The sequence below is a fragment of the Pinus tabuliformis genome, chromosome Q (genome assembly GCF_031772625.1).
Source record: "Pinus tabuliformis cultivar Carrire ecotype Pingquan chromosome Q, CPIR1, whole genome shotgun sequence".
Taxonomy (NCBI): domain Eukaryota; kingdom Viridiplantae; phylum Streptophyta; class Pinopsida; order Pinales; family Pinaceae; genus Pinus; species Pinus tabuliformis.
In genome coordinates, this window is record NC_142296.1 from 897,705,264 (window position 1) to 897,719,148 (window position 13,885).

Here is a 13,885-nt window from a genome sequence, read left to right on the forward strand (position 1 = left end):
TCTGGAGTTGCTGGTGGGGTGCTGATTCTGTTGATGCAAAACAGTATCTAGTGGAGCAAAAACAAAGTAGAGGGAATCAGTTCCTCAGAAGTTTTCTTGCCAAGAAATCTAGATCCAATGTTGAGCAGCAGCAGCAAAGTGATCAGAGAGGGGTGGTTCGACAGTGGTTGGCAGAAGGATTTCCGTGAAGGAAATCGAAATTCAGAGGGAGCTTGTTCCTTAGAGGATTTCTAGCGCCAAAGAAATCCAGATCCGAGTTTTGTTGGGGCAGCAACAAAAGAGGGAGAAGAGAACCAGTTCGACATTCATTTGAGCAGAGATGGTCGTTAACGGACTGAGGGATCAAGATAGGTTGGATGGAGCATCCAACTTCGTCATCTGGAAGGCCAGGATCTTGGCAGTTTTGGATAAACATCGCATCAAGGATTATGCCTTGAAGATGGTTGTTGTTCCGATTGATGTTGATCCTCTCAAAAAGTACGAGGAGGCTCAGGCAAAAGCAAAGTGCATGATCCTGGACGAGGTCAAGGATCATGTGATCCCACATATTGCTGAGAAGAACACAGCAAGGGAAATGTGGGAGGCCTTGACCACATTGTACGAGGGAACTTCCGTTCAGCGGAAGATGTTGCTTGAGAGTCAGCTGAGACAGTTTCAGATGCAGAAGGGAGAAGAAATCGATCCCTTCCTTCTCAGGTTGCAAAGGATCCGTGATCAGCTAGTTTCCGTAGGGGCTACACCAGATGTTGAATTTATGGTCAGGATTACATTGAATACAATCACTGAAGATTGGGAAACCTTTGTCCAAAGCATCTTGGGCAGGGCTTCTCTTCCCAGTTGGGAGGAGATGTGGGCAGCTCTTCGACAGGAAGAGATCAGACGATGGACCAAGGCGGGAAGCAGCAGCAAAGGGATCAGAATCAAGAAGGAGGAAGAGGAGGATGCGGCTCTCGCATCAGCGGGACAGCAAGGGTAGCAGAAACGAAAGAAGAAGGACATATCCAAAGTCAGATGCTTCAGATGTGGAGAAATGGGTCATTTCGCCACGCAGTGCCCTTAGAAGAAGAAGGGAAAAGAAGAGAAGTTTGACTCAAAGGCTGCTCCAGCGCAAGCTGACAGAGAGGACGATGATGATTGCGCCATGAGTGCTCATGCACCTCTAGAAAAGAAGTGGGGTGATATAGAACTGTAGTTGGAGCTACAGTGAAGAGAAAGGGCAGGATCCTTGAGGTGCCCAAACTCTTGGATCACATACGGCTATGGGAGCCCTTAATGACAGTAGCAGAATGACGAGAGTCAGTTGGTGCGAGGGATGATGGAGCAACAGTGGCAGAGCTAGAGCGCCAAAGTCTGAAGCAGCGCAGTGGAGTGTTGCAGTAGTGCGGAAGGCACAGAGCAGATACAATAGCAGAGCAGATACAACAGCAGCGCAGTAGCATCAGAGGGTCAGCACAGATTAGTAGCAGAGGTAGCTTCAGCGTCAAGGGGCATCCAGGTTGATCAGCATGTCAGCTTTTGAGTGGCTTTTTAGTTGCCTACTTCTCAACAACTCAGTTGCAGTGCAGCAATTAGCAGTGGCAGTGTTATGGGTAGCATGATGCAGCGTATTGAGAGGGAGTTGCAGTACAGATGCAATAGTGATAGTGGCAATGTCATGGGCAGCAGTGCAGTGGATGAAGGGCAGCAGGCGGAGCATTAGCAGCGCAGAGGACCGATGCTGTGGATCAGTGTGATACTTCTGCTGGGAAGTATTGCTAGAGCACATTCCTCGCTAAGAGGGAGTGTTGATTTTTGGGTAGCATCGAATGTGCTCTAGCTCCAAAATTTTGTGGAGGGGCTAGAACACATGAGATCTCCAAGACCCAGAAATCGTTTGGAGAAATTCCACCCAGAGTGCATGTTATTCAAATAATTAATTATTTTTAATGGTGCCTAAGTTAAAACTTAGGAAATTAAAATAATTAAAGTGAATTAATGTAAATATGGGTGAGAAGCTTCTAAGTAACAGGGATCAAGTCTAATTTAATCTTAGTCGTTGATTAGAGATTAAATCACGGTCATTGATTTCTCAACAGGAAAAGTATAAAGCAAAGCTTGGGGTCAGTTGGAGAACACACACAGGGAGAGCAACACTTGAACTAGATCGAAATTCTGGGGCGTGATTTGCTGAGAACAGCCATCGCTGCACAACACTAGGGACAACGCAATCACCTGTGGGGTTTGTTCATCTAGTCGTTGGATCCGCCAAAATATTTGTCTCCGGATAGGGGTACTTTTGCCAGGTTTATTCTCTGTTGGGTGAGCCGCATTTGGCACCCTAGTTGTATTCAGAAATCTGCATAATAATAAAACCCTCATATTTGTTGCACCGGTTTTCCCACACTAGTTTTTTCCGGGGATGTTTAGTCCAAAAATAAGTGTGTTCTTTGTGTGATTGTCTCATTTATTTTTTTCAGTACTTGATTTGTATATTGGTGTAGGCTGCAGTGTATTTGCATTAGTATTTTCAGAATAATTCTGAAAATAACTTGTTAAAATGAAGAACACAAGTAGTTAATGCAAATCAGTTTACTGCAGTAGGATTTCTGATTTGTTAGATTCTGAAATTTTCACACCATGTATATCAGGGCTAGCTACTAGTAATCACTTTTTGAACAATGGTTATGACACATTGACACTATGAGGTCTCTGGCCTGGTTTCCCTTGCTGCAGGGTAGAGACAGCCAGCATACGTAAACTCATGCAAATCTCTGTGGTATCAATAGAATTTCCAATATTTACAAAAAAAGGATGATTTTGGACAACTTATAACAAGAATATTTTTATATATTTTACTCATAAATAACCCAAAACTCAGTGCAGTAATAATAGCAACTTCTCCAACTCAGACTTTTCTCTCTTTACATAAACTTCTCATTCTAAAGTTCTAAATCTATATCTTGAGTCCTGCTGTGTACAAGGATAGAATTTATCAAAGTCAAAAACTAAGATATTCTCCTTAAAAAGGATGATTTGTTGGGGACTACTATTTTATTTTGGTTCCTCTAATTATTCCCAAAATTTATCACTCTTTTTTATTATTCTATTATATTCCTCTTGGTGGATCTCATAAAATCACCAGCAATACCCAAGTTCTTGGCCATAAAGCGGTGATCAAGTGTTATTTTGGAGTTTTATCCGTTTTTCTTTTTTTTTGAGGAGGTACAGGAGGGTTAGTTGGGAGCTACAAGGAGGGATGATGTTTTTGTCTATTTAGTTGAGGTAATTCTTTTTAGAATCCTTATATTTTTCAACTTTTAGGGGAGAATGTATATGGTAAAGTTAGTGGAGCCACATATTAATGATTCAAACTCGCAACAGGTAACAACGATGAGTGTAAGGTGGAGCCACAAATTAGTGAACCAAACACCGAAGTGGGGAACCACGATAAATGTAAGGTGGAGAAACAAATTAGTGAATAGAACATCCAATTGGGGAACAACGAGTAACACAAAGTGTCACTTGACTTGGGAATTCATCTTTGTGGGGATTCATGTTTTAGGGGAGGTTTGTTGATAGCTATATCTCATCGGCTTGCTGGAGGTGTCCAATAGCATAGTTAATCACCAGTGTCCTTTACAATCCCTTACTGACTAAGTAGGTACTTTTGCTTGCTAATTTCCTTTAACAACCGGGTTTGAGAATCTGTTTCGGGGACATACAAGGACAGATCCATAACGATAGTGTGAGAATTCGGGAAAAAGGAACACCCTGGCCCTCTCACAAGAGACGACTAAACAATCTATGTTTAACTTAAATTCCCAACTTCTATATTTAATGCAGATCATATAAATGTAATCGTAATAAATATCCCAGGTATAAAACTCTTTACTACGAAACTAAGATACTGAGGGCCAGACTATGCTAACGTCCCACATATGCAATCTCTGAGAAAATAAACCCAATTTGCACCGGCTGAACCCACAATCAGAATGTAATTGTTATATAGGAGCTGGTAAACTCAGATGTGCTTCGCATTTTAACTATAGCAGCAAGATTTGGCCATGTTGAAACTTGACCTTTGCTTTACGGGAATTCGGCTGTAGTACGAAATATGTTAAATTTTCCATATGGCACAAATATGGTAGGGTCAACCTATTTTTAATGTCCTGCCTCCAAAAAACAGCCCGAAAGCCTCAAAAATTACAAAAACCTATAAATATAAGCTACATTGCAAAATTTTCAAGGAATGAATTACTTTTCCTGGTTTATTGCACGTTCCTACTGCTAAAATATGCAACAAAATCAATATTTTCCATAGTGAAGCCATACTGGATTGTTATGTTACGTATTTTTTCCGTACCTAATCATATTTGTATCTGAAACTTGCTACTTTAATTTAATTGATAGGGAGAGAGATTCAAAAAGGGTGTGTTCAATTCTTCTCTTTTTAAATTTAAAAACCTACATCGACCGAGGAGGGCTATCAGAGTGAAGCAATATTAAATGTTTTAGTCAGGTTTCTCTTTCTAAGTCCTATACTTATCAATAGCTGCTGAAAAGAGACACTACTTGCTATAGATTGCCATACACATGGTATTGCAGAAGAAGAAATAAGCCATCTTATCGCATAGTTTGTAAAATATGTTTTGGCAGGGAGCTTTGCGGTGATCTCGAACGCAGGTCCTTTCTTGCTGATCTAACAGGTTGGGTAGGTAATTTAGGGTCTTCCAAACATGACTTGCCATAAAAAGAGCCAAATGCAAAGGACGAGACAAAATGAATGTTCTATCATTTCCAATCATCCAATTATATATATATAAACACAATTCCCAAGTCACCTAATCTGTGGCAGAACAAGAATACCCAACAACTCCAATTTATATTTACATTGGTCAGACATTTTGTTTCTCTTTTCTGTAATGCAAATAAACAACAAACAAACATACCACTGACTAAGTCTGGATTTGGTAACAGAGAAGGTCCCTGTGCTACATGGAGGATGACAAGGTGATCATCTTGTTTAATGAGATTGTACAAAGTCCAAGTGAAAGCATACGCTGATGTCTCAGAATCATCCACAGCTACCAGCAACTTTCTATTATCAGCCATCTTCAGTGTCAAATCTAAAAAGAATGTTCAGATCTATAAAGTCTTGTGCTGCGGTTTGGAATACTGATCAGCGCCTCCAATTGTAAATCAATCAGGCTATTTTCCCAAGCGATGGCAATACCGACAGTGTTTAATCGCCAATCCAGTTGCACAATATGAGGACGAAAAATTTGTAGCAGGTGGCGGAGATCTTGAAAGACGCGTGGACAGATTTTTCATATAGTAAATTTAAAGGGGATAAGTATAAAACAATGTGCATCAAATGAAAACGGCAACTCCACTTAGGAAACGGTGACCGCCAGAGTAAAAGCGGACAAGTGTCAAAGCATTCAACTTTCCACCTCATTGGAAGTCGCGTTCGAATGAATGAATAACTTGACTGTACTCCGTTGCAAAGACCATAAATTATTTGTTAACAGACAATCTCCAAGCTCTGGAAATGGAGAGGGTGCATCCCGGTAATAACTCTATGTCCGGGATGGCCATGTATTTTTATGAACACACAATCTTTATGCTCTCAAATTGGGGATGGTGCATCCTGTTAACTGGAGAACGATGATGGTTTTGGTGCATCCTGGACAACGATGATGGTTTAAGAAAATGGTGCTGAACTTATTTCCATCATAAAAATAAAATTTAATTACTCAAATTTAAAATATATATAAAACAAAATTTCAATAAATCAATCAAATTTTATAGCCAGTGGGATTTCAGTAAAAAAACCTAGTTGATTTATGACTGTAATGAGCTTTTCAGATTTTGTAACCCAAAAAATTTATTAAATAAAGTTAGTTTTTATTTATTTTTATTTTAAAAAAAAATTCAATTGGGTATTGTTTGGTTCTACTTAGTTCGTTTATGACCGTATTGACATTTTCAGATTTTGTAACCCAAAAAAATTATGGAATAAAGTTAGTTTTTATTTATTTTTATTTAAAAAAAAATCAATTGGGCATTGTTTGGTCTTATATTAAGTATATTAAAAATGTATAATACAATTGAAAATAATTTAAAGAGATATTGGTTTTTTAAGTATATTATTTAGATAGAAATTTTTTCCAAATTTTAAAAGTAATATTAAATTATTTTTAATAGACTAGTTAATGTTTGATATGATGAAACTCTAACAACGTACACATCATCATTCATTTACTATTAAACCAGCCTAGATCCATCTTAACTCCGGATCTATCAAGCTTCAAGAGGGATTAAATCTCTCAAGGTGCAAATCTCTTTTTTGAGTGCAAAACTTGAGGAAAGGTTTGCAGAGATTGTGCTTGATAGATCTAGAGTTAAGATGGATCTAGGTTGGTTTCAGTTGTGTGTGGCCAAAGAAAATATGATTAATTTTATAAAAAATATGTAAAATCATCTGATATTAATATAATCATGTTAAATATGTCTCATATTAATCTGGTCAATTTAATTTTAAATTTGCTTAGTTACCTCAGTTAGTTGAGTGATAAATATTGTTAATAACTTTAATTATGAAAAATGATAAAATAAAAATTTTGAATGTAAAGTGACAATGTAATAGTGTTGAATGATAGAAAATGTGAATAATAAGAATATCGTAAATTACAAATAGTCTTCATTGTGATTAATCTCAAACTATTCATTTTAAATATAAATTTTGAATATAAAGTGACAATGTAATAGTGTTGAATAATAGAAAATGTGAATAATAAGAATATTGTAAAGTATAAATAGTTTCATTGTGATTAATCTCAAACTATTTTCTTCTACTATTCTTATTGTCACCCTTGTTACTTTTGTTGTGTTTTCATATCGATTATATGAAAGGACAAGTTATAGTAAACATCATACCTTGTCTCTTTTTCTCTCCAATATTAATAGGTTGAATTACTATAACACAAAAATCAATGTACATTGTCAATAATTTTTTATGCTTACACTAAAATCAATGCACAATATTAATCCAATCACTTTAAAATTAATGCATCATCATACATCCAATTACATCAAATCAGAAATCAACATCTACACTGAAATCAATGCATCTAATGCAAGAAATCAAATAAGATTAGAAAACAACATTTACACTGAAATCAATGCATCTAATGCAAGCAATCAAATATAATTAGAAATCAACATTTACACTCAAATAAATGCATCTTGTGCAAGTAAGCAAATATGTTTATAAACCAACACCTACGCTGAAATCAATGCATCTAATGCAAGCAATCAAATATAATTAGAAATCAACATTTACACTCAAATAAATGCATCTAGTGCAAGTAAGCAAATATGTTTATAAACCAACATCTACACTGAAATCAATGCATCTAGTGCAAGTAAGAAAATAGGATTATAAACCAACATCTACATTGAAATCAATGCATCTAGTGCAAATAATCAAATAGGATTAGAAATCACCATCTACACTGAAATCAATGCATTTAGTGCAAGCAATAAAATAGGATTAGAAATCATCTACATTGAAATCAATGCATCTAGTGCAAGCAATCAAATATTATTAGAAATCAACATCTACAGTGAAATCAATACATCTAGTGCAAGCAATCAAATAGGATTAGTCACCATCTACACTGAAATCAATGCATTTAGTGAAAGCAATCAAATAGAATTAGAAATCATCTACATTGAAATCAATGTAGCTAGTGCAAGCAATCAAATATCATTAGAAATCAACATCTACACTAAAATCAATGCATCTAGTGCAAACAATGAAATAGGATTAGAAATCACTATCTAAACTAAAATCAATGCATGTAGTGCAATAAATCTTCTTCCCTCTCTGCCCCCTCCATCTATATCTATATCTCCCTCCATCTCTCCTTCTTTGTCTCTCTATCTCAACCCCCCAAACACACCCACTCTCTCACTCCATATCTATCAATCTCTCTATCCCTCCTTCTCTCTCTCCATCTCTCTCTTCTTCCCTCTCTTCACTTTCCATCTATATCTCTATCTCCCTTTGTCTCTTTATATCACCCCCAAAACATACAATATATTTCTCCAATATATCTATCTATTCCTCCCTCCTCCTCTCCCTCTCTCTGTCTCTCTTCCCCTTTTATCCCTCTCCCCTTCTTCTATCTCTCTTCCTTCTTGTTGTCCTCTCTCCCTATCTCTTCATCTTCCTTATCACTCCCTCTCTCTCTCCACCTTCATCTCTATAATTCTTTCTTCTTACCTCCCTCTCTCCCCCTCCAACTCCATCTCTCTTTACCTCCCTCTCTCTCTCTCTAACTCTGTGACTATATCCTTTCCTCTCTCCTTCTCTCCCCCATTCTCTCCATCTCTCCCTTTTTGTCTCTTTATTTCACCCCCAAACATACACACTCTATTTCCATCTCACCCTTGTCACTCCCTCTCTCTCTCCACTTCTCACTCTCTATGTATTTCTTCTTCCCTCTCTCTCCTCCACCCCTCTCTCAAGTCTGCTCTCTCGTACTTCCTCTCTCTCCCTTTCTCTCCTACCTCCCTCTCTCTTCCCCCATCTCTCTCTCTCTGCCCTCCAATCCTCTCTCTTCCCCCATCACTCTCCTCTCTCTCAATTCTTGTCTCTCATTCTTCCTCTCTCTCTCTCTCTCTCTTCCCTCCAAGCCTCTCTCTCTCTCCCTCTGTCTCTCTTTGCCCTCCAAGTCTCTCTCTCTCTCTCTCTATTTTCCCTTCAATCCTCTCTCTTCCCCCATCACTCTCTCTCACTCTCTCTCTCCTTCTCCCCCCCCCCTTCTCTCTATCTCTCTTTCTTTGTCTCTTTATCTCACCCCTAAACATACACTCTCTCTCTCCATCTCTCCCTTGCAACTCCCTCTCTCTCCACTTCTCACTCTCTATGTCTTTCTTCTTTCTTCCCTTTCTCCTCCTCTCTTGCAAGTCCTCTCTCTCTCTTTCTCTCCTACCTTCCTCTCTCTTCCTCCATCTCTCTCTCTCTCTCTGCCCTCCAATCCTCTCACTATCTCCCTCCCCCCTCCATATTTGTGTCTCCCTCTCCCTCTCTTACCCTTCTCTACCTCTCACACTCATCTCCCTCTCTCTCTCTTCATTCCTCCTCTCCCCTATCCTTAAGTTTATCTCCATTTCTCCCTTGTCACTCCCCCTATCTCTCCACCTTTATCACTCTATGTCTTTGTTCTTCCCTCCCATATATATCTAGAGTTAATATATATCATGATATATTAATATGTATTATAATAATACAAATTTAATATTGTATTATTCCAAAGTTATTAAATTTAATAGTATTAATATTATAATATATTGATATGAATATTAGATTTAGTAATATTATTATTATTAATTTTTAATATTAATATTAAGGTTAATAATGTTTTTTTTGCATGGTATTAATGATAATTTGGCCCATGGTATTTTGTCCATAGGCTTCACCTAAATAAAACCTCTTTTTTGAGTGTTCATAAGTATAAAGAGGTTTATGGAGTAAATATAAAAAGAGATTTTATTTATTTACCATATATTTTTATTTTTTTATCATATCTCTTTTATTGACCATGATATTTGACCAATAGACTTGGTATATAATTAGATGTTGATTTCTAATCCTATTTGATATATTTTTTTTTTATTTATCATACCTCTTTTAAAAATATGGTATTTGGCACATGGTATTATTAATTATTTGTCCCATGGTATTTGATCCACAGGTTTCACTTAAATAAAACATAATTTTTTTATTTTTTGTAAATATAAAGAGGTTTATGGGATAAATATAAAAGAAGGTTGTATTTATTTACCATATTTCTAGTTTATTTATATTTTTATTTATTTACCATACCTCTAGTTGATTTATATTTATATTTATTTACCATACATCTTTTTGGAGTGTTCATAAAGCTCTTTATATTTTAAATATATATTGTATTTATGCATACTAATAATTAGATTGATTTTTAAAGAGGGCTCACATTAAATTAGAAATGTTAAATGTTAAGCATTACGATTACATTTACGTTTACGTTTACGTTTTTATGTGAGATCTACCCCTATATTGGGTTGTTTATGTTTAAGTTTATGTCTACTACACATGTAAATGTAAATGTAATTTTTAACATTTAACATTTTAAAAATCAATCTAATTATTATTATATATAAATACAATATAAATTTAAAATATAAAGAGCTTTACGAACACTTAAAAAAGAGGTATGGTAAATAAATAAAAATATAAATAAACTAGAGGTATGGTAAATAAATAAAACTTTTTATATATATTTATTCCAATGGTATGGTAAATAAATAAAAATATAAATAAACTAGAGATGTGGTAAATAAATAAAAATATATCAAATAGGATTAGAAATCAACATCTAATTATATACCAAGACTATATGCCAAATACCATGGTAAATAAAAGAGATATGATAAATAAATATAAATAAACCATAAGTATGGTAAATAAATAAAACCTCTTTTTATATTTACTCCATAAAACTCTTTATACTTACTAACACTCAAAAAAGAGGTTTTATATAGGTGAAGCCTATGGGCCAAATTATTATTAATACCATGCAGAAAAACATTATTAACCCTAATATTATTATTAAAAGATTGTTGTTGTTATTATTATTATTGATATTAAGTCTAATATTCATATTAATATATTATAATATTAATATTATTAAATTTAATAACTTTGAATTAATACAATATTAAATTTGTTATATTATAATATATATTAACTCTAGATATATATGGGAGGGAAGAACAAAGACATAGAGTGATAGAGGTGGAGAGATAGGGGGAGTGACGAGGAGAGATGGAGATAAACTGAAGGAGAGGGGAGAGGAGGAATGAAGAAAGAGAGAGAGGGAGAGGAGTGAGAGAGGTAGAGAAGGGTAAGAGAGGGAGAGGAGTGAGAGAGGTAGAGAACACACAGATGGTGGGGGGAGAGAGAGAAGGAGAGGGAGGGAGATAGTGAGAGGATTGGAGGGCAAAGAGAGAGATAGAGATGGGGGAAGAGAGAGAGAGGAAGGATGATAGAGAGGACTTGCAAGAGAGGAGGAGAGAGGGAGGGATAGCGAGATGGAGTTGGAGGGGGAGAGAGGGAGGGAATAACAAATACACAGAGAGTGAGAAGTGGAGAGAGAGAGAGGGAGTGACAATGGAGAGATAGAGAGAGAGTTTGTGTATGTTTAGGGGTGACATAAAGAGACAAAGAAGGAGAGAGAAAGAGAAAGGGAGGGATATAGTAACATAGTTGGAGAGAGAAAGAAGTGGGGAAGAGAGAGAGGCAAAGAGAGAGGATTAGAGGGCAGGGAGTGATCTGAAATTGATCTAAGACAAACAATAAGGTATTACAGACTCATGTGCATGGATGCACCTATGTTATTTTATGCAACAGATCGATAAGATTGCGAAATACACATGCAATGAAGCAGTTAAGGAAAACATAATAGGCAACACATATAAATGCAACAAGTTTAATAAGGAGTTCACCCAATACTCTTGGGCTACGTCTCCTGGTCCAGCCTTCAGTAGTGGCCTCTCTATTATGTTTTCAAAGCAGAGTTTTTACAACAGTGAGCTCAATTTGAGTCTTACTCAACAGGTATAAATCAGTAGGACTGTACTTGGATCCCCCAAGTCTCTAGGGTACACAGACTCTCCTTACTGACTCTAAACCTCTATTGGTCACAGTAGTATGAGCCCAATCTGAGACTCATACATGACAGGCATTACAGAGGAGTGCGCTTGAACCTCTCAAGCCTTCTCTGGAGTACACAGACTCTCTGACCCTCTCTGTCTCTGTCCTAATCCTGGCTCGATGTTGCCTTTGCTTCTGTAGGTCAGCTCAACTTCTTCTCTCTGCTTTCGGCTTACTGCCTACTGCTTACTGCTCTTAACTTTTTATCTCTCTATCAGTTTGTGGCTTTTAAGCCAATCTGCTTCCTAACTGTTCGTTTCCGCTTCCCGGCTTTTCGGTTCCCCTGCCTCTGTCCGTTTGAATCCCTCTGTCCTACGTAATCAGTCACTGTATAACGCCTCACAGGGAGGTGGCCACCTATTTCATAACGGATGAGTGTCAGTTCTCTTGGACATATTTGAAACGACCATTTTTTTGTTAACTCCAAGAATGCCCGCAAAACACGACCTTCTACCAATGCATCGTCCATATCGAACTTCAAATCCTATGTGACCTCGCTTCATAACCTTGTCAAATCCGGTCATCCATCGGAACGCGTCTCCGCCGTTGATCTGGAGGCCCCAGATCCTATGGTCATCGTTCATATCGGGTGGCTAAGTAGCATGATGTTTACCTGTCCGATGTGAGCGGTTCTCTCTCTCTTCCCCGGGACGCGTGGAAATCGTTGTATGGCATCGGGCGGAACTTGGTTGAAACCACTTACCGCTCGAAGCCCGTCCGATATCCTGCCGGTTTTGTGGAATCCTGCTCCGATGGAACCGAAACAATATTTTCCGCATTTTATAATTATTTCGGGTTCGGTGCTCGGGGCTTCTCTTCACTGAGAGGTTTTCCCTGCGATATGTGATTAGCGACTTGTCGCTAATCGCATATGGAAACTACCTCCACTGCTTAAATTTGTCCCTGCATTTGCTGGTTGGTGTCAGCGCGCGTTACCATGGTCCACTGCTCTGCGCGCTAGATTGACGGCCCTCGTTGATCCACGCTGATCGCCATTGCAACTGTCTGAGGATTCCCTTCGATAGCTTGATCTTTATAAGACTTTGAATCTTTGGCATAATTTTTAGAGAGTTCATGAAAACTTAGAGAGTGTTCTAGGATCCATTTTGGATCACGCCTTCCCACTGAAAAAGCTTTTGGACCACCAAAAGTTGGTTTTTAAGCATCAATCAAGTGAGGATATAGATTCCTCGCTTGCCCAATTTCTATCCATCTTGCACTGCTTGGTTTTGAACCTTTGAGTCCAATCCTGAGGTACTCAACATCCCCTCTGCGCGTAGTTCTCACCTTCTTGTCCAGAACTGTATCTTCCTGCAATTCATTGAGATATTCAGGCAACAGATCATCAATAGAAGGCAATTGACTCTGCTCTTCGGGATCTTCAATTAATGAAGGTTCAAACAGTCTCAAGCTTTCTGCATTAACTACTGAATAGATGTGCATGTAAGCTGGCAAATCAAGGCGAAAAGCATTCTCACCGATTTTCTCAAGTATCTTGAAAGGTCCATACCTTATTGGTTTCAGCTTCTTACCTTCACCTTGCATTCTGTCTTTGCTGATATACAGCCAGACTTGATCACCAACTTGGAAACTATGCTCAGTTGATGCTTATCATGCCTTGCCTTGTACTTGGCTTGGCTCTTTTCCAGCTGTTCCTGTACTGCCTGGTGAATCTCTTGGATTTGTTCAATGAACTTGGTTGCTTTGTCCACATCACTGTGTCCATCAACTACTATGTCTTTACCAAAGACAAAATCCAAGGGAGACCTTGGCATGAAACCAAACAGGTCTCAAAAGGAGATCTCTGTGTAGAAGAATGTTTAGCTCGGTTGTAAGCATGTTGCACATAACACAAATGTTCATCCCAAAGCTTGGGATGCTTGCTGCAATAGCCTCTGAGCAACTGGATCACTGTTCGGTTGACCACCTCTGTTTGGCCATCTGTTTGTGGATGAAAGGCTATGCTCTTCTTCAGTCTGGTGTCCATCAATTCCCACAGACTTGACCAAAACTTCCCAACAAATCGGGAATCTCTATCAGATACAATGGAAGTGGGTAATCCAAAATGAACTCATACATGCTGAAAGAACAACTTTGCTATTTGTTTAGCTGTAATCTGTTTGTTACAGGGTATTAAAATAC

The 13,885-nt window shown here is 37.7% G+C and overlaps 1 protein-coding gene across 2 annotated transcripts in view; it reads right to left on the reverse strand.

Moving 5' to 3' along the window:
* The window catches only part of LOC149222364 (uncharacterized), a 214,265-nt gene extending 208,968 nt beyond the window's left edge, over positions 1-5,297 (reverse strand). The window contains exon 1 of one of the 2 annotated variants that reach the window (XM_089385393.1): positions 4,929-5,297. In XM_089385393.1, coding sequence (XP_089241519.1) covers positions 4,929-5,091 — 163 coding nt within the window. In that variant the 5' untranslated portion in view covers positions 5,092-5,297. The remainder of the gene's footprint in view (positions 1-4,928) is intronic. The other variant, XM_089385394.1, reaches the window with a different exon arrangement.
* Between the last annotated feature and the right edge of the window lie 8,588 nt (positions 5,298-13,885).